The sequence below is a fragment of the Prunus mume genome, linkage group LG6 (genome assembly GCF_029339155.1).
Source record: "Prunus mume cultivar Tortuosa linkage group LG6, ASM2933915v1, whole genome shotgun sequence".
NCBI lineage: Eukaryota > Viridiplantae > Streptophyta > Magnoliopsida > Rosales > Rosaceae > Prunus > Prunus mume.
This window is the reverse complement of record NC_142703.1, coordinates 10,762,022-10,782,678: the sequence shown is the minus strand read 5'-3', so window position 1 is coordinate 10,782,678 and position 20,657 is coordinate 10,762,022. Positions and strand designations below refer to the sequence as shown.

General features: G+C 37.5%; 4 protein-coding genes across 5 annotated transcripts; 3 read left to right on the top strand and 1 right to left on the bottom strand.

Annotated features, from left to right (window-relative positions):
- Positions 1 to 1,370: 1,370 nt before the first annotated feature.
- On the top strand, positions 1,371 to 4,965 carry PAP15 (purple acid phosphatase 15). The gene is made up of 7 exons (XM_008237245.3): positions 1,371 to 1,886; positions 2,044 to 2,235; positions 2,462 to 2,795; positions 2,908 to 3,125; positions 3,250 to 3,440; positions 3,929 to 4,213; positions 4,556 to 4,965. Exons 1-7 carry the CDS (start codon positions 1,601 to 1,603, stop codon positions 4,697 to 4,699), a joined length of 1,650 nt encoding a protein of 549 aa, XP_008235467.2. The 5' UTR covers positions 1,371 to 1,600; the 3' UTR covers positions 4,700 to 4,965.
- A 473-nt stretch (positions 4,966 to 5,438) lies between these two features.
- Positions 5,439 to 7,058, bottom strand: LOC103334536 (RING/U-box superfamily protein). The gene has a single exon (XM_089054382.1). The coding sequence runs from the start codon at positions 6,764 to 6,766 to the stop codon at positions 5,645 to 5,647; it is 1,122 nt and encodes a 373-aa protein (XP_088910508.1). The 5' UTR covers positions 6,767 to 7,058; the 3' UTR covers positions 5,439 to 5,644.
- Positions 7,059 to 9,848: 2,790 nt separating this feature from the next.
- On the top strand, positions 9,849 to 11,046 carry LOC103334302 (uncharacterized). Of its 2 annotated transcripts, none has more exons than XM_089055480.1 (4): positions 9,849 to 10,055; positions 10,166 to 10,227; positions 10,515 to 10,625; positions 10,725 to 11,046. In XM_089055480.1, the coding sequence occupies exons 1-4, from the start codon at positions 9,864 to 9,866 to the stop codon at positions 10,798 to 10,800; spliced, it is 441 nt and encodes a 146-aa protein (XP_088911606.1). In that variant the 5' UTR covers positions 9,849 to 9,863; the 3' UTR covers positions 10,801 to 11,046. The 2 variants fall into 2 exon arrangements, with proteins under 2 accessions (XP_088911606.1, XP_088911605.1); XM_089055479.1 differs by having other exon boundaries at positions 10,160 to 10,227.
- Positions 11,047 to 14,465: 3,419 nt separating this feature from the next.
- LOC103334304 (Pentatricopeptide repeat (PPR) superfamily protein) lies at positions 14,466 to 17,226 on the top strand. The gene is made up of 3 exons (XM_008237246.3): positions 14,466 to 14,914; positions 15,436 to 15,842; positions 16,322 to 17,226. Exons 1-3 carry the CDS (start codon positions 14,513 to 14,515, stop codon positions 17,046 to 17,048), a joined length of 1,536 nt encoding a protein of 511 aa, XP_008235468.2. The 5' UTR covers positions 14,466 to 14,512; the 3' UTR covers positions 17,049 to 17,226.
- Positions 17,227 to 20,657: the final 3,431 nt, after the last annotated feature.

Genomic DNA, 20,657 nt, shown 5'->3' with positions numbered 1-20,657 from the left:
TGACAGTGTAATAAGTGCGTTGATCCGAGTGGTCAAGATTAAAAATGTTTTCAGTCCATGGACGTGATTATAATATCACTAAACAATGACCTTTAGATCTGGCTTGGATTCTAATCTAAGGCATGCATGTAAGCTCCACCTCAAGCTCATTGATCCTGGCATATCTTTTCATAATCCACTCATGACAGATTAATCAATGCTAACAAATTTCACAAATTAGTAATTCCCCTTAATTGTATTCATTTTAGTCTCTAAACTTTTAGCAAATATAGTTACGTATGCAAGTCACATATTTTCGCGAATAACAATCGACATCAACTCATTATTGATATTTTTCTTTATTTTATATGTTGAGATATCAAGTTCGAATTATCTCTTCCCCAAACCAGAAAACACAATTCGCTTTAGTAAAAGTTTGGGTTAAATCAAATTTTGAAAAAAAGTTAGAGCTCTTCAATTAGAAGTTGGCTAGACTGGGCTAACTAACCCACCCAACCCCAACTATAATAATAATTTGTTAAGTTTATTTTGTAGCCCATAAATCTTAACCCACCTTAATGTCATCCCTCCAAGGCCCAGCCCCTAAGTCCTCATGAGATAGATAATACATTTCTTATTGATGATTAATGTCACAGTTTTTAATTAGGTAAAACTCACAGAAAAAATATTTCCCACACCTAAAGTCATCATAGTTACTTTTGCCTAGACCTAAAAAATAATAACAACATTTTATATTTCAGTGATTGATTGATTGACAAAAAATATAAAAGAGTAAGTTAATTTGGATTAAAAAAACTAACATGTTGAGTTTAAGTTGAATACGAAAATGAAATGACACAAAGACTTTAAGATATAAAACATTACTTAGGTCAACTTTGGCTTCATTTGTAACAAAAAAGAAATAGAAAATTCGGGGAATATATATATTATATCCATATTGAAACTATTTTTTTCGTCAAGATTTATCGAAATGGAGTATATCTTCAAGAGAGGGGGCTTAATAGGGGTCCTCCAATTTTGTCATTTTTAGGACGTTTTAGAACTTGTGTGCATCTATATATATAAAGCAAAAAATAGAGGATTGTGAAACATTCAAAATATCAGAAAATATTTTTAGTTAATTCAAATATTAAGAATTAAAATTATTAATTAAATGAGAATAATATGGTAAATTCATATTTTTTATACTAAAAAATAAAAAAAAATAAAAATCAGATAATAAACCCTATTTTTATGAAACGTAAATATTATTTTTCCTTAATTCTTAAAATAAAATATATAATAAAAAAGAAAATCAATTGGCATATACGGTAGCATATGCCAAGGAGATAGTATATGTTATCAAAGAACAGAGGACGGGAGCGTGGGACAATTGGGCAGAGAAGTTATATATATTATAAATCCCAAAACCAGGAGAAACAAAAGCAAGCCCAGAAGAAAAGCAAGTGTTCTACTTTTGGCTGCAAAAGACAGAATTCTTCTCTACGTCACCATCATAAATATTCCCTTCTTTCGTTATCTGCAACTCTGTATATTTGTTTTCCGATGGAGAAGAACAATAAGCCATAAAGCAAATGCCATTTATTCTTCCCCAAAAGAAATGACATTTTCTTCGTCCTCGTCTGTTCCTGCACTTGCTGCAATAACATGTTTGGTTGTGGTGGTGTTGGGTTGCTATTGGCCCGTTGAGGCCCGAATCCCCACCACTTTGGACGGTCCGTTCGAGCCCGTCACTGTTCCATTCGATCAAAGTTTGCGCGGCAACGCCGTCGATTTGCCCGAGTCCGATCACCGAGTTCGCCGCCGAGTTAAAGGCTTCGAGCCTGAGCAGATTTCTGTTTCGCTTTCAGCCAATTACGACTCTGTTTGGATCTCCTGGGTTACAGGTTTTTATTTTGTTTTGTTTTATTTTTTGATTTTGTACTTGGGTTTACAGCTGTAAGCTTTAAGCTTTATCGTAAATGGAATTTCTTGGCTTTGGAATTGAAAAGTTTTGATTTTTTATTTTTGGCCAATTGGGTTGTTCATGAATTTTTGTGGCAGGGGAATCGCAAATTGGCTACAACATAAAGCCATTGGACCCCAAAAGTGTGGCAAGTGTTGTTCGTTATGGGAAGCTGAGATATCCACCAACACATGAAGCAACAGGATATTCTCTTGTTTACAATCAGCTCTACCCTTTTGAAGGTCTCCAAAATTACACTTCTGGGATCATCCACCATGTTCGTCTTACAGGTTTCATTTCGATTTTCTTCTTTTGCTTTTAAGTTTTAATGCACATTTACAAAGTTGGGTTCTTTCAACTTTGGCTGAATGAACTTTTAACTGCCGCAAACGTAAGTTGTGATGAAAAATGATTGTACTGCTGATATATCAAAAATCTATGACCATGTTGTTTTATGACCTCATCAAGGTGTGCTTCTTCTAGTAAGTTGGTGATATACTTTCTGATTCTGTGTAGGGTTGAAACCGAATACATTGTATTTTTATCGTTGTGGAGATCCTTCTATACCGGCCATGAGCGAAATCTACCATTTCAGGACCATGCCAGTTTCTGGTCCGTGGAGCTACCCAGAGAGAATAGCAGTTGTGGGGGACCTTGGCCTTACTTACAACACAACTACCACAATTAGTCACTTGACTAGTAACGATCCTAATCTTGTTCTATTGATTGGTGATGTTACTTATGCAAACCTATACCTCACGAATGGAACCGGTTCTGATTGTTATTCTTGCTCATTTCCACACTCTCCAATACACGAGACCTATCAGCCTCGATGGGATTACTGGGGAAGGTAAAATATAAGTTTCTTTCTCTCCACCGCATGCAATGACTTCCGTAAAGTATGACTGATGGAACTTGTTTTCTTATGTTGCCAACTTGCCATTGCTGGGTAATTTGTGTAGGTTTATGGAGAATTTAATTTCTAAAGTTCCAATAATGGTGATAGAAGGGAACCATGAAATAGAAGAACAGGCTGAAAATAAGACATTTGTGGCTTATAGTTCTCGGTTTGCATTCCCATCTGAAGAAAGTGGATCCTCATCCACATTCTATTACTCCTTTAATGCAGGGGGGATTCATTTTATTATGCTTGGAGCCTACATTGACTTTACAAGATCAGGTAATAAAAGTCTGCATAACTTTTTAGCTCATGCTTTGCCTAAATATCCCCATTTTTGCATTTTCTTATTTCTTTCCTTCCCCACCCATACAGTGATTACTTAACATGTTTTTTCCCCTTACAGGGAAACAATACAAGTGGCTGGAGCAAGATTTGGCTAATGTGGACAGATCCACAACTCCATGGCTGGTAGCGACTTGGCATCCACCCTGGTATAGTACTTATAAGGCCCATTACAGAGAGGCAGAATGTATGAGGTTGGAAATGGAAGAGTTGCTCTACTCTTATGGAGTTGATATAGTGTTCAATGGACATGTAAGTAATGATAACCGATTATTAGGATAGTCTCTGATATAAGGTAATATGTTTCATTCTAATAGTTAAAAACTATATGAAGAAGTGGAGGGGGGCCCTTTGATTGGGGTTTTCTTTTATGCCAGATAGTGATAGAAACAACTGCATTTTAATTTTTTTACTTTTGAGAAAACAAAGTATAAGGTGAAGTCAATTGTTATTGGATTCTGGTGCAGCTGAAACATGCAAGAACTTATTTTACATGCTATCAGTAGCAAATAATTGCTGATGGCTTACATGAAGAAATGGAACTCTGCCGTTTCTTTTTGGTATCTTGAGCTAATGATATTATCTTGAACCTAGTTTCACCACAGTAGCATTTGTTTCCCATCCCCTGCATGTTTTCATTAAGATTTTCATTGCTTTCTGAGACTGATGAATTCATGTTCCCCAGTTTAACTGTTTCAAAGTGCACTGAAGGTTGTTCTGTGTTTTGAATAAAATAATAGGTTCATGCCTATGAGAGGTCAAATCGTGTATATAATTACAACTTAGATCCCTGTGGCCCTGTATATCTCACTGTTGGTGATGGGGGTAATCGGGAGAAGATGGCAGTTAAATATGCTGATGAACCTGGTAATTGCCCAGAGCCATCAACTGCTCCTGATGAATACATTGGTGGCTTTTGTGCAAAAAACTTTACCTCCGGCCCAGCCGCAGGTAAATTTTGTTGGGATCGGCAACCGGATTACAGTGCCTTCAGAGAAAGCAGCTTTGGTCATGGGATCCTTGAGGTACTCTTTTTTCTCTGTCTCTCAGTTTGAGAATTGTCTGAGTACATTCAATTTGCTACAAAAGCTTTGCTTTAATTTCTATGACCCTACATATAATACAACTTGAAAAATTATTGATGGAAATATGAGTACGTGCTTGAAAGTCAATGTGCATATAAAGACCATTCTCAGTAACCATACAAGATTTCTTCACTCAGTAATAGGTAATCCTAGTGACTAGAATATCCTTGATCCTATCCGTGACTAGAATATCCTTGATGGGTTTTGTGTTGCAAACATACGGCTCAGTTTCACCACCTGAATTATAATCTAACCATGGATTGCAACCTGCATAACTTGCAGGTGAAGAATGAGACCTGGGCTCTATGGACATGGTACCGGAACCAGGATGCCGACAACAAAGTGGGAGATCAAATTTATATAGTGAGGCAACCTGACAAATGCCATGTCCGCCAGGTGTTAAAGAGTTGGATTGTTGACGTTTAGTTTGTACTGCTGCCCTGCTGGGAAATTGACTCTGGTTTTCTCAAGTCTTTAAACCAATTGACCATATCTAGTTACGAATAGGAAAGGACTTTCTGAGGTTATAGGTGCAAAAAGAATAGGATGGCATTTTCTGTATACATTTATATGTAAAGGAGAAGCAGAAGAAGATGAACTCAACCATTGTTTTATGTAAAATCATAAATCGCATTTTATACATCTCAATTGTATTATGATAAACTTCAAAACAAATATGTGACATTGATACATATGGTTCTGGTAAAAATGTATGCTAGTAATGATTCAATTCAACCACCATCTGTGCTAGTGCTCTGACCAAAATTAATGTAATTGACTATTGGCTAAATTAAACCCCACAATTCTTTATTTTGGAGTACAAACTACATGGGAGGGAGGTTTCTCTCTCACACACAATCAAGATGTTGTGGGGATTCGAACTTGAAACCTCTAGTTTGCAAATTAAGGCCTTTTACCTGTGGGTTAGAACCCGTTGGCAAACCCCACAATTCTTTACCTCCTTGCCCTGTTGCTGCTTAGAAAATAAGATCACAAAACCAGCAAAATCTTCACTTTCTGTAATATTTGTTTTGGATAGCTTTATAAATGTGGTAACTTGGGATATGTTATGATTGTCAGGTTAATCCAAATTCCAAATTCTAGCAATTAAGCACCAAATGAGCTCTACCCAAACCCAAGGTTATCATAAATTATGTACAGAAAATAGCCCAGAAAGAAGGCATTCATTCATTCACTGAAAGTCTGAAACTATTGATACATCAAGTAAAAACTTTAAACCAAATATACAAAAAACCAAAAATAAAATAAAATTGTTTCTAATAACTCCAATTAAGAAACAAAGTGGTGGAGTGAAACAGAGAGAAGTTCAAAGTTGTACACCAATTAAAAAAGACTTCTTTCGGTTCTTCTTCAGAAAATGTCGAGAATTTCCAAGATGAAATTGTTGCAGAGGGGGCAATTGCCCCTCTGCACCCAGAGCTCTCTGGAGCACATCCTGCAAAACGTGTGACCGCAAGGGATAAATGCCGCACCTTTATGCCTTACCATGCACACGCAGCAATTATACTCTATTTTCCCTACTTCCGCCTGTTCCTCCTCCTCTTCTTCTTCCTCCTCGTACTCTTCTTCATCCTCGTCATCCATGGTGTAACTCGACTCCAGCCCCATCTGCCTGTCCGTCTCCTCCAACAGGTCCATCAACGACATCCTCACCGGCTCCGCCTCCGTCGTCGTAGCTGCTGCACCCCCGTCCGCCGACGGCACGTCGTTTTGCGCCGCTCCATGCGTCGCTTCCGCCTCTTCGGCCGACGCCGCTGCGGCTGCGGCCTCAGCGGCCACTTGCGCCGCAACCGCTTCTCTTGCCGACAGCGACCTCTCCTCCTCCAGCGCTGCCGACAACCGTCGCCGGGGCGAGTCGGTCGCGATCTCGTCGGCCGTGAACCGCACAGAACTCCGACGAGAGAACATCGGCGCCCGCGCGTTCTGACCCGAACTGTCCGACTCGGGCTCGTCGGACGGGATCGACGCGTTCGGGCCGAACCGGGTCGAGCTCCGGCGCGAAATCTGCCGCATTCCCGCGGAATTGCTCTCGTCTACTTGCTGAACCATGTCGAGATTTGTCTCGGGCGTAACGTATCTCACTGAGCTGCGACGCGATCTCAGGTGAAGGTGAAGATGTTGGTGATTGGAACCGTGAACAGTGTTATTCCGGATAGGGAGATCCGAAGTGGGGACACGGACGGAGGAGGCCCAAGCAGAGCCGGCGCGTTTTAGGCGGAGGCGGTCTTTAAACGACTTCCAGGCTTTCTTATCCTTCTTGCCAATCAGGGCCCGGTAGGACTTGGGTTCCTCGTCTCGGATTATATCGAGCAAAGTCCGACCTGAGATGGTTGGGGGCAGGGCAGGAGCTGGAGGTGGCTGTTTGGCTGCAGGGGCCAGCAACACGTCGTCCAGGCTTAAACCAGCTAAGTCTCTCCCGTTCCCACTTGCTGACATCTGATCGAGAAGCGTTAGCCTCCGGCGACCTTCCATGACAGCAAAAACAAATACAGACAAAAGAAAATGATGAATTTCTATTGGAGGATTTCAAGGATCGGAATCATCCTTTTGTTTTGCTTGGTTTATGTGATTTTAGATTTCTTGGAAATGTGAAACGGCTACTAAAATGGATCTATCATTCTTTATGACTGCAATTCTTTTATGTTGACATATACCCGTTCTGAGGGCATTTAAGCAAAAAAAAAAAGCATTAACATTTTGTGAAGAAGTTATTGTTGGTCTATCTAGTTTTAATTTTTGGCAATTTGATTATTGTAGTTTGATTATATCACAATTCAATGATACATCGAAATTTCCATTTAAAATTTCGTCCAAAATACTCTTACACCATGTAAGTGACACATGATTGTTTCATCAATAAATTGGGAGGAAATTTGGACAAATCTTTAAATTGCAATGGATATCAAACTACAAGGATCAAATCACCTGAATTGAAACCTCATAAACGAAAGTGAATAGTCCAACAAACTATATAGACAATAAATTGGCAACTCTTTAACACCTTAAATCATCAATCACTTACATAAGATGGTTGTGGGATTAATGCAAGATGTAAGTGTACGTCGACTCATACTTATATGTCAATCGAAAGGACACACACATTCTGCATTAATCCCACAAATTTCATCTTACACTGGAGAAAATAAGTTATGTACGCATTCAAGTGTAAAACGTTCGAGTTTACAATTACATTGAGTTTTGATAATTTGAGGGAGGAGCTAAAAATGGCGTGGGATACCTTACGTCCCGTGACCGTTGGTACCGTCAGAAACGATGACCCCGCCAGCTTTCAATTATTTTATTTTTATCTCTCCTCTGTAAAAAAGAGGAAGAAAAGTTGATTACCTCAGAGAGAGAGAGAAACATTCGAACATGCATATGAATATGATGAGGGAAAGCAGCAAAAGAAAAAAGAACAGTAATTACATTATATAAAAAATTAAGAAAAGAAGAAAAGATAAGATAAGAGAGAGAGAACATGGCAAGCACCAAAAGGCAAAAGCTAGCAGATGGATCGGAAAATTGGCAATGGTGGTGGGTCTGATTGTTTGTGTTTTTGTTTCCTTCTTTGTTTCTTTCTTTTAAGCCCAGTTAGTTGAATGGTTGGTGGTCGATGGATCCCTGTGTGTGTTCTTTTTGTTTGGTTTTTGTATTTTCCGATTTTAGCTCTCAAATTGTAGGAGGAAAATAAGAGGATAGGTCTTCTTTTTTTTTTTTTTTTTTTGGGGTGTTTTGGCAGCGGAACGAGTCTTATGGGAAGCAATAGGGTCCCCGCTTCCCCCTTAATTGCGGGAATATATTGTGATATACTTCAATTACATGCTCCCCATATATTGTACGTTTACGGGAAGCAATAGGGTCCCCGCTTCCCCCTTAATTGCGGGAATATATTGTGATATATTTCAATTACATGCTCCCCATATATTGTATGTTTACCGAATGTTTCACGTGAAAAGAGATATAAAGAGCAAATGTATATATGATATGGATTAAAAAAATTAAATTGCTCTATATACATATTCACATCGTGCAATGCAATAATTTGATAGTAAAAAAGAAAGAACAAAGTGACGTTTTTCGGAAGATTAAAAATATTTTTATGGATTAGATTTTCTTTTGCTTTTTATTATTGATTAGGATCGATGAAATGGCATTTGGATGTCTAATGTAAAATTTGCATAAAAACAGAGACAAAGGAGGAAAAAGATAACATAAAAGTCAAAAGAGAGATTAGGACTTAAGCATGGCATGTGTTGGAAGGCAAAGTATGGAATATTAACTAAGGAGTAAGGACAACATAGACTAGCCTTTCACTTTTGTTCATATGTGATGAGTGGTGGAGGTGGGATGCTTTGTTAAAGTAGAACATAAATTGCAGACACCCTAAATTAACATTTTTTATTCATTATAAAAACCAAACCCAATGGAATTTTTCTCTCATGACAATGACGTGGATTAATAAATTGGGTCACGATTTTGGCGTTTCAAAATCACCTCTAAATTACCTTATACACTTCTCGTATTATGTTCGTCTTGCAAAAGAGCGTAAAAAGTGAAACTTGGACCGTCATTGATCTTCTCTTTTTTTTACACAAAAAATAATTAATGCTACTAATTTAATACGGTTGTTTGGAAGGTTTTTGGTGGGAATTTGTTTCGAAGGTGAGAGTGGTTGAGGTTGCAATATTGTTATGAATTAAGAGATAACGACTACCAAGTTGCAAACAAAACAGAATTATTAGTTCCAACCGCCCATCAGCTCATGAACACAAATAAGATCTAAACAGAATTAAAAGAAGACTTGCAGCCATCTTAATCTAAAATCTACGATGCAAATATACATTTTTAATATAGGTAGGTTGATATTTAATTTCTCTTTATCTGCAATTGATGACTTCACATGTGTGACCAGTGACCACTACTACTTTAAATACTGTGTCACTATAAAAAAATGAAAAATTAAAGACATGGCCTACCAACATCATTTTCCTTCTTGAAAGGAGGACTAATAAAAGAATAAAAAAGAGAGAGAGAAGATGATAGTGTTGATGAGAGAGGGGAGAAGTAGTCGGAGTGGAAAGAAAGGGAACCACCGAAGTCGAGAGAAGAAAGCCGCCGGTAGGGCGGCAAGAGGGAAGGGGTGATGGTGGGAGAAGCTAACATATCTTTTATAGTTCATGTTAGTAAAGCACATTTTATAATGGGATATAAATGTTATTACTTATATATTTTAAATAAAAGTAAATAAGAGAAGGAAGAATCGAACACGCAATCTCTAACTATAAGAGTGAATGTTATTGGATTAATGTAAGAGGAAATTGAACATACAACTTCGCATTCAAATACGAATGCTCACAACCACTTCAACTATAAGCTCTTGCACTCGTAAAAATATCTTAAATCATAAATGTACCAATCGCACTTTTGGGTTCATGTAGAATTTCTAAAATGAAATAAAATGAAGTTCAAATTGAAAGTTGATCTGGGCTTGCCTTGTAGGTCATCATCTGAGGCCCATAAAAATGTAGCCCAAATTAAAATTGCCAGGAAAAAGAAAAGAAGAAAAGAAATGCCAGATAAGCACTCAACTAAAAAATTTAATTTATTGTGGAAATTAGAAAAACCGCGGCTTCTCGAGACTTCCATAGATTGTTGGTTCGCAACAGCTCGTCCTTTTAAGTCATCAGCTCTCCTCGGACGCGACGTCAAACAAAAGGTTTCTTCAGTCTCTCGCTCTTTTCGAGCTCAGCGCATAGATCAGGTATTTTCAAAATTTCCATTTCTTTGATCTCTCTCGTCTCGAAATCTCTGGTTTTGATTTGACGAAATCGCTTATTGATCGTTGCTTGATTTGACTCTGTGAAGTTGCAGGGGTTTATTGTGTTTTGTGATCTTGTTTGGCTGTTTCAGCTTCACTCGCACAATTCAATAATGTCCCATATCCTTGCAATTCGGATCTGTTTCTTCCCTCTATTAATTTTTCTTAGTCTTAACTATTTTGCCTTGTTTGGTTGCCGAGAAACGCGATGAAAATCACCAAAGATCAGATCTTTTGCTCTCGATCTCTGATTTTTGTTGTTAAAGTATTGAAATTGATGTTTTGAAGCGCGTTTTCTCGGCAACCAAACGAGTTATTGTGGAAATTAGATCAGGGTTTGAGAGGGGAAGAAGAGAGTGGTTTTGTTTGTGATACTTGTGTGTTTGTTTGGCTTAACTGAAGCGAACGCGGAAGCCAGAGAGAGCGAGACCGTGAAAGGGCTCAAGCCAGATCTGGCGGGAAATCCAAGCAGCCCAAAAACGATGGATTAACCCCCGAACAACGCCGGCAAAGGTATGAATTTTCTCTCAATCTCAAGCCTTTTATTTTCAATTTCCTTGTTTCAACTCTGAATTGGGGTGTTTTTCAATTTTTTGCTAAATTTCTGTTTAGGGACGCCAAAGCGCTTCAAGAAAAGGCGGCAAAGAAGGCGGCGCAGGCGGGAGGGGTCAGCGGCGGTAAAAATTGAACATGAGTTGAAGATTAGGGTTTAGATGAAATGGGAGTGTGTAATGTAATTGTGTGGTGAGCATTTAGATGGGGGATTTTTGGGTTTTGGATTTGGAGTCTGTTTGAGTCTTTGAGAATATTGAGATGAACAATCTAATAGAAAGTGTTTGTCTTGGTTGGCATTTTGGCGTTGTGCTGTGTATTGTTCGATTCGGAAAGCTTTCAACTTTATGCCTGGTAATCTAGCAATTGACTATTTACGTGATATGCAATTTCCTAGTAATCTTTCTAGCATCAATCAAGAATCTCAATCTCACATTCTTACTCAGTTATAACCACACAAATTCATGGTCCCAATATCTAAATTAGATATCACACCACTTGTCTGCCTGCATCTCCCACCAAACCAATGTAGATTGCTGTGTAGCTAAAACCCTGAGGATTTCTCCTCATCTCATGTTATCTCATGTTTGGTAAGTGCACTCTTGGAAATGCAATACTTAAGTCGTGAGTATAAACTTCCCATGTCGGGGGAAATTTCTTACCCTTGGCTCTCCTTGGGAATTTTTGGTTCCAAGACTTAAGTCGTGAGTATAAACTTCCCTAACGTGGAAAAACATTTAATACACTTTTTTTGGACTAAGTTATCCATATTTTTAATTTTTAAATACCACTTTTTGTTAATAGTTCTAAATAAAAAATAAAGGGTATTATTAGAAAGCTTAATTAACTTTTGATTCCTAATACTTCATAACCAAACATAAGAATGAGAGAAAGGGACATTTCTTGGACCTTATTTCTTAGCATTCTTCTAAATGTGAGAATGAACATATTCCATTTCCATCTTATGCGATTAAACATGAGAATTTCATTAGCAAGAAAGTCATTCTGTGCATCAAACGGGGCCCTTAGGGTTTTAAGGAAAGTATTAGCACAAATAAGACAAAAGCTATGGTGTAATTTGGGAATGTCTACATTTTGAAAGTATTAGAGCTTATATATGGACATCTAACTTGCTGAAGGAAACAGAGAAATGTGAATCTTAGCCAAAATAAATAAAAATAACTAATGACACATTAATGTGTCGCACACATTAATAATTTGTGAGGTGAGGTGATAGATGAAGGACATATGAAAATTTATACGTGTGTAATTCTCATGATTCTATTAAATTAATCAATAGATGTGTTACCAAGTATTTGATATGGGAAGTGACAAACACAAAAACTAGATAAATAGAGAAGAGATGACGAGTGTAACTAAAAGGCAATTTAATAAGATGAGAAGCATGAAAAGTTGCAGCTTATCAGATAACTATATAAAAGGCTTATCAAGAACAGAAAAGCAAACACACAAGAGGTGCCATCTATTTCGGCATGCTATTATGTTCCAAATCCAACCAGTTTGTAGAACATCTCTGAAACAATTCCTTAATGTTCAAACAACAAGCAGAGCTTCCATGGCCACCTTCTCAAGCCTCATCTGCAGCTTGTCATCCATACCAGCAGCAAATCTGACTCTGCGGGCTTTCAGGTTCCAGCCTTGCTCTCGCATCGTAGATATTAGCACATTCAACTCTGCTAGGTTGTTGACGATGACGGGACGTGCTGATTCCAGTATATCTAGCCGGGTCTAGCTGAGCGGCTATACAATCTTTGGAAAAAAATCATTAAAACCCCGTATAGCCGCGCGGCTATACTATACAAAAAGAGACCCCAATAGCCTTTAGGTGACCACGTGTCAAAAGCCGTGTAGCCGGGCTGCTATACGATTTTTTAAAAATAAAAACACAATATCGCGCTATAGTATTCTTAAAAACATAAAAAACTCAGTATAGCCGTTCGGCTATACTATTTATTTTTTTTAAAAAAGGAGGACCCGAATAGCATTTAGGCGGTCAGGTGTCGAAAGCTGTATAGCCGTACGGCTATACAATTTGTAAAAAAAAAAAACCAAGTATTGCCCACCGGCTATACTAAGAAAACACTCAGCTCAAAATCCGTATAGCCGAGCGGCTATACTATTTTTTGAAACATTAATCCCTATACGATTCGTCTGAAAAAATAAGGACCTAGTATAGACGCACGGCTATACTATTTATGAAGTAAAAAGGCGACCGAATAGCGTTTAGGTGGTCACGTGTCAAAAGCCGTATAGCCGTACGGCTATACAATTTTTTGAAAAATAAAAACCAAGTATAGCCAACCGCTAGACTCTTTTAGAGAAAAGCAGTACCGCCTATACTAAGACCACACTCACTCAAAATACGTATAGTCGCCGCGATACTATTTTTGAAACATTAATCAATGAGTATGGCTATACTATTTATTGAAAGCCCTAATGTTAGGGGCCAACGTATCAAATAGGTACATGAGCGACGTTACTATTTTTTAAAGAAACATTAATAACACAGAGTCTAGCCGTTCGGCTACACTATTTTTAAAGAAACATTATTATCGATGACGGGACGTGCTGGTTCCAGTGTAGCTTTAAGATTCGTCTCTGCTATTCCAAAGCGAGTCAATGTATTCCTCTCAGCTGCAAGCAATTCTGCATATTTCACAAAATAAGGGTCAGTCTGCAAATACATATCCCTTGCCTGATTCGGCAAGACTGAAAATTTCAAATGCAGGCCCTATGCTGACTTACTCAACCACAATGAGTCATCCAGCCCTCTGTCAGAACGTATGTAAACCACCGAATCCCAATCAGGTTTCCTCAACTTCAGTTGAATCACTGCCTGCATCTGTAACCAAAATGGTCATGAATCTTCTTATCTCTCTACTAATCTCGTGAGACATTAAATTCGAACGTGACACATACGAACTTCATCTTTGTACTGCAACAAATTTGTTGAAGACATTAATTGTGTCTGAAAGTAAAGAAATCTGACGAACAATGTAATTACCAAAACAATTGATATCTGGGAAATAAAAAGGTGCTTTCTATTCAGTGCAAAGGGCAGTGCTTATCTTGTCTTGGACAAGTCAGAGAGGTTGTTTGGTAATCACCCTCATTTTTCACTTTCTTACCTTATCTTGAACAAAATTTGTGTCCTTTATTTTTTTCCCTTTCGCTTGTTGTTATCATGGTTATTTCATTTATGCTTTTTCTAGTAGTCTATTATTTCTTTTCACTAAGTATAATTTGAATAACTGAGTTTGATATTGCTGTTGGTGGTTATGTTACTTAGTTCTAGCATAAGATAAAGAGAAAAATGATGTCCTTTCATTGACCACGAGTGAGCTAAGTTTTAAATTTTCATTTCTTTTCACGGGCATATGGCAAAATCTTTAATTTAAGTGACATGAAATGGGTGTAGTTTTTTAATTTCACATGCTTATAGTATAATGAAGATGGGTTTGTCTAACAATTTGTGATCCAATGCAAGAACCAACCATGTGTTTCACTGGACGGTAAGTTAGTTTAAAATATATATATATATATATGTTTTTTTTTTTTTTTTTTTCATTTGGCATTTTCATGAATCGGCATGCATGTGACAAGAATTTTTACTCAAGTGACATGAAATTTTAGTGCAGTAAAATTCTAACAGTCCAACATGTTCAAAATATCGTCGTTTGTTCACACCAACGGTCTCATCTCGTCCGCTATCGCTTGCCCCAAAAACGGCGCCTCGTTGGGTGCCGTTTTCCCCTTCTCAACGATATTGTAGCGCGCCCTCTCTCTCTCTCTCTCCCAATCCGACTCACAGAGAAACACACAAATTCATGGCCTCACTTTCGAGCCCAACCCCACCGTTTAAGCGGCCACCGGTTACCAAACCGGTAACTGTACGGTCCCAAACCACACTCAGTCCCCAACCTCCTCCTCCTCCTCCTTCTTCTTCTACTAATAGCAACTCAAACAAAACACACTCACTAACACTGACACAGAGAAGCCGAAGCAAAATACTAGACATTCAGAAGCTGAAAGATAAGGAGGCCAAGGAGAGAAAAGAGGAGACCAACAAGAAAATAGCTTCCCGGAAAGCAATCTCGGTCATACTGCGAAGAGAAGCTACCAAAGATCTGATCGAGAAGAAGAAAGGTTCCAAGAGGCTGCTTCCTAGGACCGTGCTCGAAGCCATCCATGAGAGAATCACTGCTTTGCGTTGGGAGTCCGCTCTCAAGGTCAGTCCTTTTTCGGGTTTTTTTAGTTCGAATTGGGCGAATTGGGATTTTGGAATTTCTATCTGGGTTTGCACTTGTTCTCCGTTTGGTTGCTTAGAAATGCAGAAAGCGAAGGGAGGCCAAGGTTTTAAATACTGGGTTTTGGTGTTTTGTTCAAGCAATTTAGTTGCTGGTTAGCCATTTTATTTATTCAACTTTGGACTCTGTTTGCTTCAGCTCGAATTTTGTTTGGTTGCTGAGAAAATGTAGGAAAGCATAGAAAAGGCTCGATTTTTAGCTTATCAGAAACCTCGGATCATCAGATTGATGTTAGTTCCAGAAGATTATTTTGATTGTTGTCACTAATGATATAGTCATAGAGGTAGATGAATGAACAAATAAATCCCAGAAGCTTATTCTGATGCAACCTTTATAATTATTTATTTAGCATTTTCTTTTTCAATTTAACATTGTAATTGTTCATAAGCCTAATACATTGTGAGTGTCTCCTCTCATGGCCATCTTATCTTTTATGTTTTCAGGTTTTTGAACTACTACATGAGCAGCAGTGGTACCGGCCCAATGCTGCTTTATATGTTAAGCTAATCGTCATGCTTGGAAAATGTAAGCAACCAGAAAAAGCCCACGAGCTGTTTCAAGCTATGATTGACGAAGGCTGTGCTGTCAACCATGAATCTTACACTGCTCTTGTATCTGCCTATGGTAGGAGCGGCCTCTTTGACAAAGCATTTTCCCTCCTTGAGCAGATGAAGAATACTCCTGACTGCCAGCCTGACGTCCATACTTATTCAATCCTCATAAAATCATGCCTGCAGGTTTTTGCATACGACAAAGTGCAGGCTCTGCTTTCGGATATGGAGAGTCAGGGGATAAGACCCAACACCATTACATATAATACCCTCATCGATGCCTATGGGAAATCTAAAAAGTATTCCCTCATATCCTTCCCTTTCAACATTTTGAATGCTCCATCAATTTCTTGTGAATATCATAATGTAAGGTTGCATCAAATGTTATATTTGTGCAGCATTTGATCACCAGTAAAATCAGGGTTATAGAGAATTTTGAACATACAATTGTTTAGATCATATGCCTTTTAAAGGGTTGGGCAATGATAGAAACATGGGAGTTGTGAACACAACCATTACCATTAACTTCAAACTTCACTTTCATTACTCCTGCTATGTAACTGCCTTTCACCCTTATCATTTCCCACATTATAATCATTTTGTTTCTGGTTAATGAAATAAAAGAGTAGATCTTCCATTTTTACCTCATAAGTTTCTTTTACATTCTTCTTATAAAAAAAAAGAGTTCCTATGATATTTGTGTCAATCATATGGTCAGCATAACTTCTTGTTCAATTTTGAAGAAATTATTCATTCTCAATGTCTTTTTTCCAAAAAGATTTGCAGAGATGGAATCGACACTTGTGGAAATGCTTGGCGAACAGGATTGTGAGCCTGATGTTTGGACCATGAATTCCATACTGAGAGCCTTTGGCAACAGCGGGCAAATAGAAACAATGGAAAAGTGTTTTGAGAAGTTTCAGAGTGCGGGTATCCAAGCCAACATCATGACTTTCAACATTCTTCTAGATTCCTATGGAAAAGCTGGGAATTATGAGAAAATGAGTGCTGTGATGGAATACATGCAGAAATACCATTACTCATGGACGATCGTGACATACAATGTGGTGATAGATGCATTTGGGAGGGCCGGGGATTTAAAACAAATGGAGTATCTGTTTAGGCTAATGCGGTCAGAGAGGATGAAGCCAAGCTGTGTCACACTTTGCTCACTCGTAAGGGCATATGGGCTAGCAGGTTTGCCTGAAAAAATTGATGGTGTTTTACGATTTGTGGAGAATTCAGACGTGATGCTTGATATTGTGTTTTTCAATTGTCTGGTTGATGCTTATGGGAGGATGGGATGCTTCGCAGAAATGAAGGGGGTGCTTGAGATAATGGAGCAAAAAGGATGTAGGCCTGACAAGGTTACTTATAGAACTATGATTAAAGCTTATTCAGCCAACAAGATGATTGGCCATGTGAAGGAACTCCGTGAACTTATGGAATCAACAGAAGGAAGTCAGATGACTTGGTTGCACAGAGAAAAGCCTGACTTTCGATGAGGTCTTTTTGCAGGTCATGCATTGCTGAAGACCAGCAATGTTGTCATATACTGATTTTTTAAAGTTATTTAGTATTAAATCATAAGTATAAATTTTAGCACATATTTATTGTCTTGATAATACCACATATTGTATGTTTATAATCAAGAAAAGAAAATGCATCTTCTTGTTGGCCTGAGTTGGTAGCTTGAAAATGTAGCTTCTTCATTTTTGGGAGCTGTGTGCAAATGAGAGATTGTAATTGAACTAACTAACTAACTAGAATTTTGATACTGTAGCAATGCCTTTAAGCCCGTATAGAATTTTGAAACAAGCAACATAGATGCACCCATTACAAACAAGAGGCATATTGGCTGAAAACAACAATGGAAGAAAATCTTCCTCAAAATTCATCAATTTAATTTCCTCCAATATTTTCACTCAATATTGAAAATAGTATCAGAATGTAGATTTAGAAAAGTAATGAACTGTGTAATATAGACATGATACATCTTTTCAACTATCTTTATATATGATTTAATTTTAATTTTCAAGTGAGAAAACCATTGAAATGTCACAAAATATTCATTTCCAATGCTGCAAAATAATTGTGATCGTCAAACTGATTGTATTTCATAACAAAAGTATGAGAAAATCCTGCAAATACTTTTGCACCTCGCAAGTCCCCATTATATCCTCCTATCTCTCTCCCCATGTGACTTGCATGAGGAAAAGATAGAAAGAAAATGGAGACATGCAACGAGAGCATATAACTTAGAGGTGGGCATTGAAACTGAAAAATAGAGTTGAATATTATTGGAAAAACCGGTCAAAATTGGGTTGACTAAAAAAATTAACAAAAGTAAAAAAAAAATTCAAACAGGACTGGTTTAACCCGCTTTTGATTTCAGTTTTGCATCTTAAAAAACCAGTCCACACCAAACCAAACCAGTCGTGCATATTTACATATATTATTATTATTATTATTATTTTAAATATCTCATACAACCCAACTCCCCTAAACCCAACTTCAGAGCCCATATACCTTTTTTTTTTTGGGTAGAATCCATACACCTTTCTTTTTTTTCTTTATATTTCTCATTTTCTCTCCTCTTCTCTCCTCCCTCTCCTACTTCTCTCTTTCTTTTTCTCTTTTATGTGTGTTTTTTTTGAATAACCTATATTAAAAATTAAACTGGTTCAAAACCAAAAACTGGTGACACCACACTGGTTTCTCTAGCCATTTTGGCAAACCAAATCAAACCAAACCCCACCCGAAAAAAATTTCCAATTCCGGTTCCAAGGAGAAACATCACTGCATTGCGCCCACCCGTAATAGAACTTAAATTCAAAATGCTCAAGGAAGCTGGACAAAAAGCATTTTATATTAAAAAAAAAGTATCCTCTTATCTTAAGTTAAAATTCGGCAAACATTATATTTGGCAAGCAAATCCACACCATCTGCTAAATGCAATGATGCAAATCATAAAACTCTCAATCAATTATATACCAGTAACGATAACGCCACGGTTCTTCATCCTTGTCTTCTCTCATTGCATCATTCATCGCATCAATCTTTTCTTTGGTCCCCTGCATTGATTCATAAAAGTGCACGAACCTTACCAGAAGAAAAATAAGAACAAAATTTGCTGAAGCTCCACTGCGAGTGGTTTCTGTATGAACCATTCCCATGGGAAATAAACCAAAATGGCATGCAAGATTATGAAAAAATATATGGAGACACTAACCTGCAAATAGAAATCCATTTAATTATCCACAACCCGCGAAAGCAATGGTTTATTGGAGAAGAATGCTTCGAAATTCCCCGCTACTAGTTCACACAAAGTCATGAAATATTTGTTAGACAAAGCTTATCTGCTTGTTCAAATTCGAACTCTGTAACGGGTGTGGAGAAGGAGTCTGTGTGGACTTCTTCAGTTGTAATCTGATATGGTTTTTGTTTGTATTTCAAATGTATAATTTTGGCTCCCACTTATATAGAGATACGATGTAATCTTTGTAACTGATACATTTGTTTTGCTAATATAAATAGCTGTTCCATCGTGTTGATGGAGCTTCCCAATGCTGACAAGACTTTCTTGTTGATCATGTGGTGGGAGAAAGCAGTCAATGCACAACAAATGTTAGCTGCAAGCTCACATGTATCAAAATAGAAAGGGTGTGAAACGTATGACTTTGCCTTCCTTGAGTTGTAGATGCTGCAGCCTTTCAATCATTCGTAGTTCAATATTCTGTCGACAAACTTGAATGAATAACATAATTATTAAGTTGTGAAGAACTGTTAATAAAACCCTATCATAGTATGTTTAGAAAAGCCTACTTTCTTCAGAACAACATGATGTTATTGGCAGCAAAACAGTCATAAACTTTGTGAAATGGTTGCAGTTATCGGCTATAGTCATACTCGTAAGCAGGAAATATTGCAGTGGCTGGTGAAATTGAAGAAAACGTTTGCAGAACTTTCATGGTGAAATTGAAAACTACATTATGATACAGAAAAACTAGCACAAATTGCAATTAAGATCATGCAATAAGAAAGTTTCAAAGCTAGAGAGAAACATAACAAGAATGAGACTGTAAATTGTAATATAGCTTCTTGATTTTTGGGAGCTCGTGCAAATCTTTGATTAAGTTTAGAAATTGTTGATGGTATGGGAATAAAGATAAGCTAAACTTCTCTTTTATACTAAGAAAGGTTTAGGCGCCAAACGTTTGATACTGTAGCACTTCCTTTAAGCCCAGACAAAATTTTGGTGTCACTCCTATTGAGCAAATCAAATTCTAATGATGGTGGGGCCGATAACTTGGCATTAGTAAGCGTTGAGAAATGTGGTTTAGATTCTAATTATATGGAAATTATCATTTCCATGTTTGGTAAGTGTATTTTTGGAAATGCAATACGTGACTCGCGGGTATGAACTTCTCAAGGGAGAATTTCATGGACCACATTCCCCAATGTTCCCAAATATGGAAATGAACGTCTCCCATTTCCATTTTGTGAGATTATACATGAGACAATGACATTTCATGGACCACATTCCCCAATGTTTCCATACATGAAATGAAAGTGAAGATCTCCCATTTTCATTTTGTGAGATTATACATGATAGGTTCGTTCTTGAGAAATTCATTCCGCACACCAAAACAGTCTCTTAGGGGTTTAAGGAATTTATTGGTACAAGTAACAACTGTCAGCTATGGTGTAATTTGGGCATCTCTACATTTTGAAAGATCATTCACGAGATAGCTGAGGATGTTGACATAAAAATCATAATCTTTGATGTGATCCATTCAAGGCACAACGACTTGTTTTGTAATATACGAGGTGAAGTAGATAAGAGAGAAGACAAGCATGAATCTATTTTAACCATAAACCTCTTGCATTTTACGAGTACCAACAACATTGGGGATGAGAGATTCAAGTGCAAGAGTGGTGTTGTGAACCTACTGGATCTATTAACCTTTTGCATATTTTAAAAAAAAAAAGAAAAAAAAAAGACATAATATAAATTATTCACGTCCTAACCAACTGGCTTAATCTACGTTTGCCTCTTGCATATTTTATTAATTAAGTACGATAAGTTTAAACACCATAATTAATTAAGATAA

Coding starts and splice junctions, on each gene's coding strand:
- PAP15 (XM_008237245.3), top strand. CDS start 1,601: ATGACATTTTCTTCGTCCTCGTCTGTTCCTGCACTTGCTGCAATAACA. Junction 2,236..2,461: donor CCACCATGTTCGTCTTACAG/GTTTCATTTCGA, acceptor GATTCTGTGTAG/GGTTGAAACCGAATACATTG. Junction 2,796..2,907: donor CGATGGGATTACTGGGGAAG/GTAAAATATAAG, acceptor TAATTTGTGTAG/GTTTATGGAGAATTTAATTT.
- LOC103334536 (XM_089054382.1), bottom strand. CDS start 6,766: ATGGAAGGTCGCCGGAGGCTAACGCTTCTCGATCAGATGTCAGCAAGT.
- LOC103334302 (XM_089055479.1), top strand. CDS start 9,864: ATGCCAGATAAGCACTCAACTAAAAAATTTAATTTATTGTGGAAATTA. Junction 10,056..10,159: donor GAGCTCAGCGCATAGATCAG/GTATTTTCAAAA, acceptor GACTCTGTGAAG/TTGCAGGGGTTTATTGTGTT. Junction 10,228..10,514: donor CACTCGCACAATTCAATAAT/GTCCCATATCCT, acceptor GCTTAACTGAAG/CGAACGCGGAAGCCAGAGAG.
- LOC103334304 (XM_008237246.3), top strand. CDS start 14,513: ATGGCCTCACTTTCGAGCCCAACCCCACCGTTTAAGCGGCCACCGGTT. Junction 14,915..15,435: donor GTTGGGAGTCCGCTCTCAAG/GTCAGTCCTTTT, acceptor TTATGTTTTCAG/GTTTTTGAACTACTACATGA. Junction 15,843..16,321: donor GCCTATGGGAAATCTAAAAA/GTATTCCCTCAT, acceptor TTTTCCAAAAAG/ATTTGCAGAGATGGAATCGA.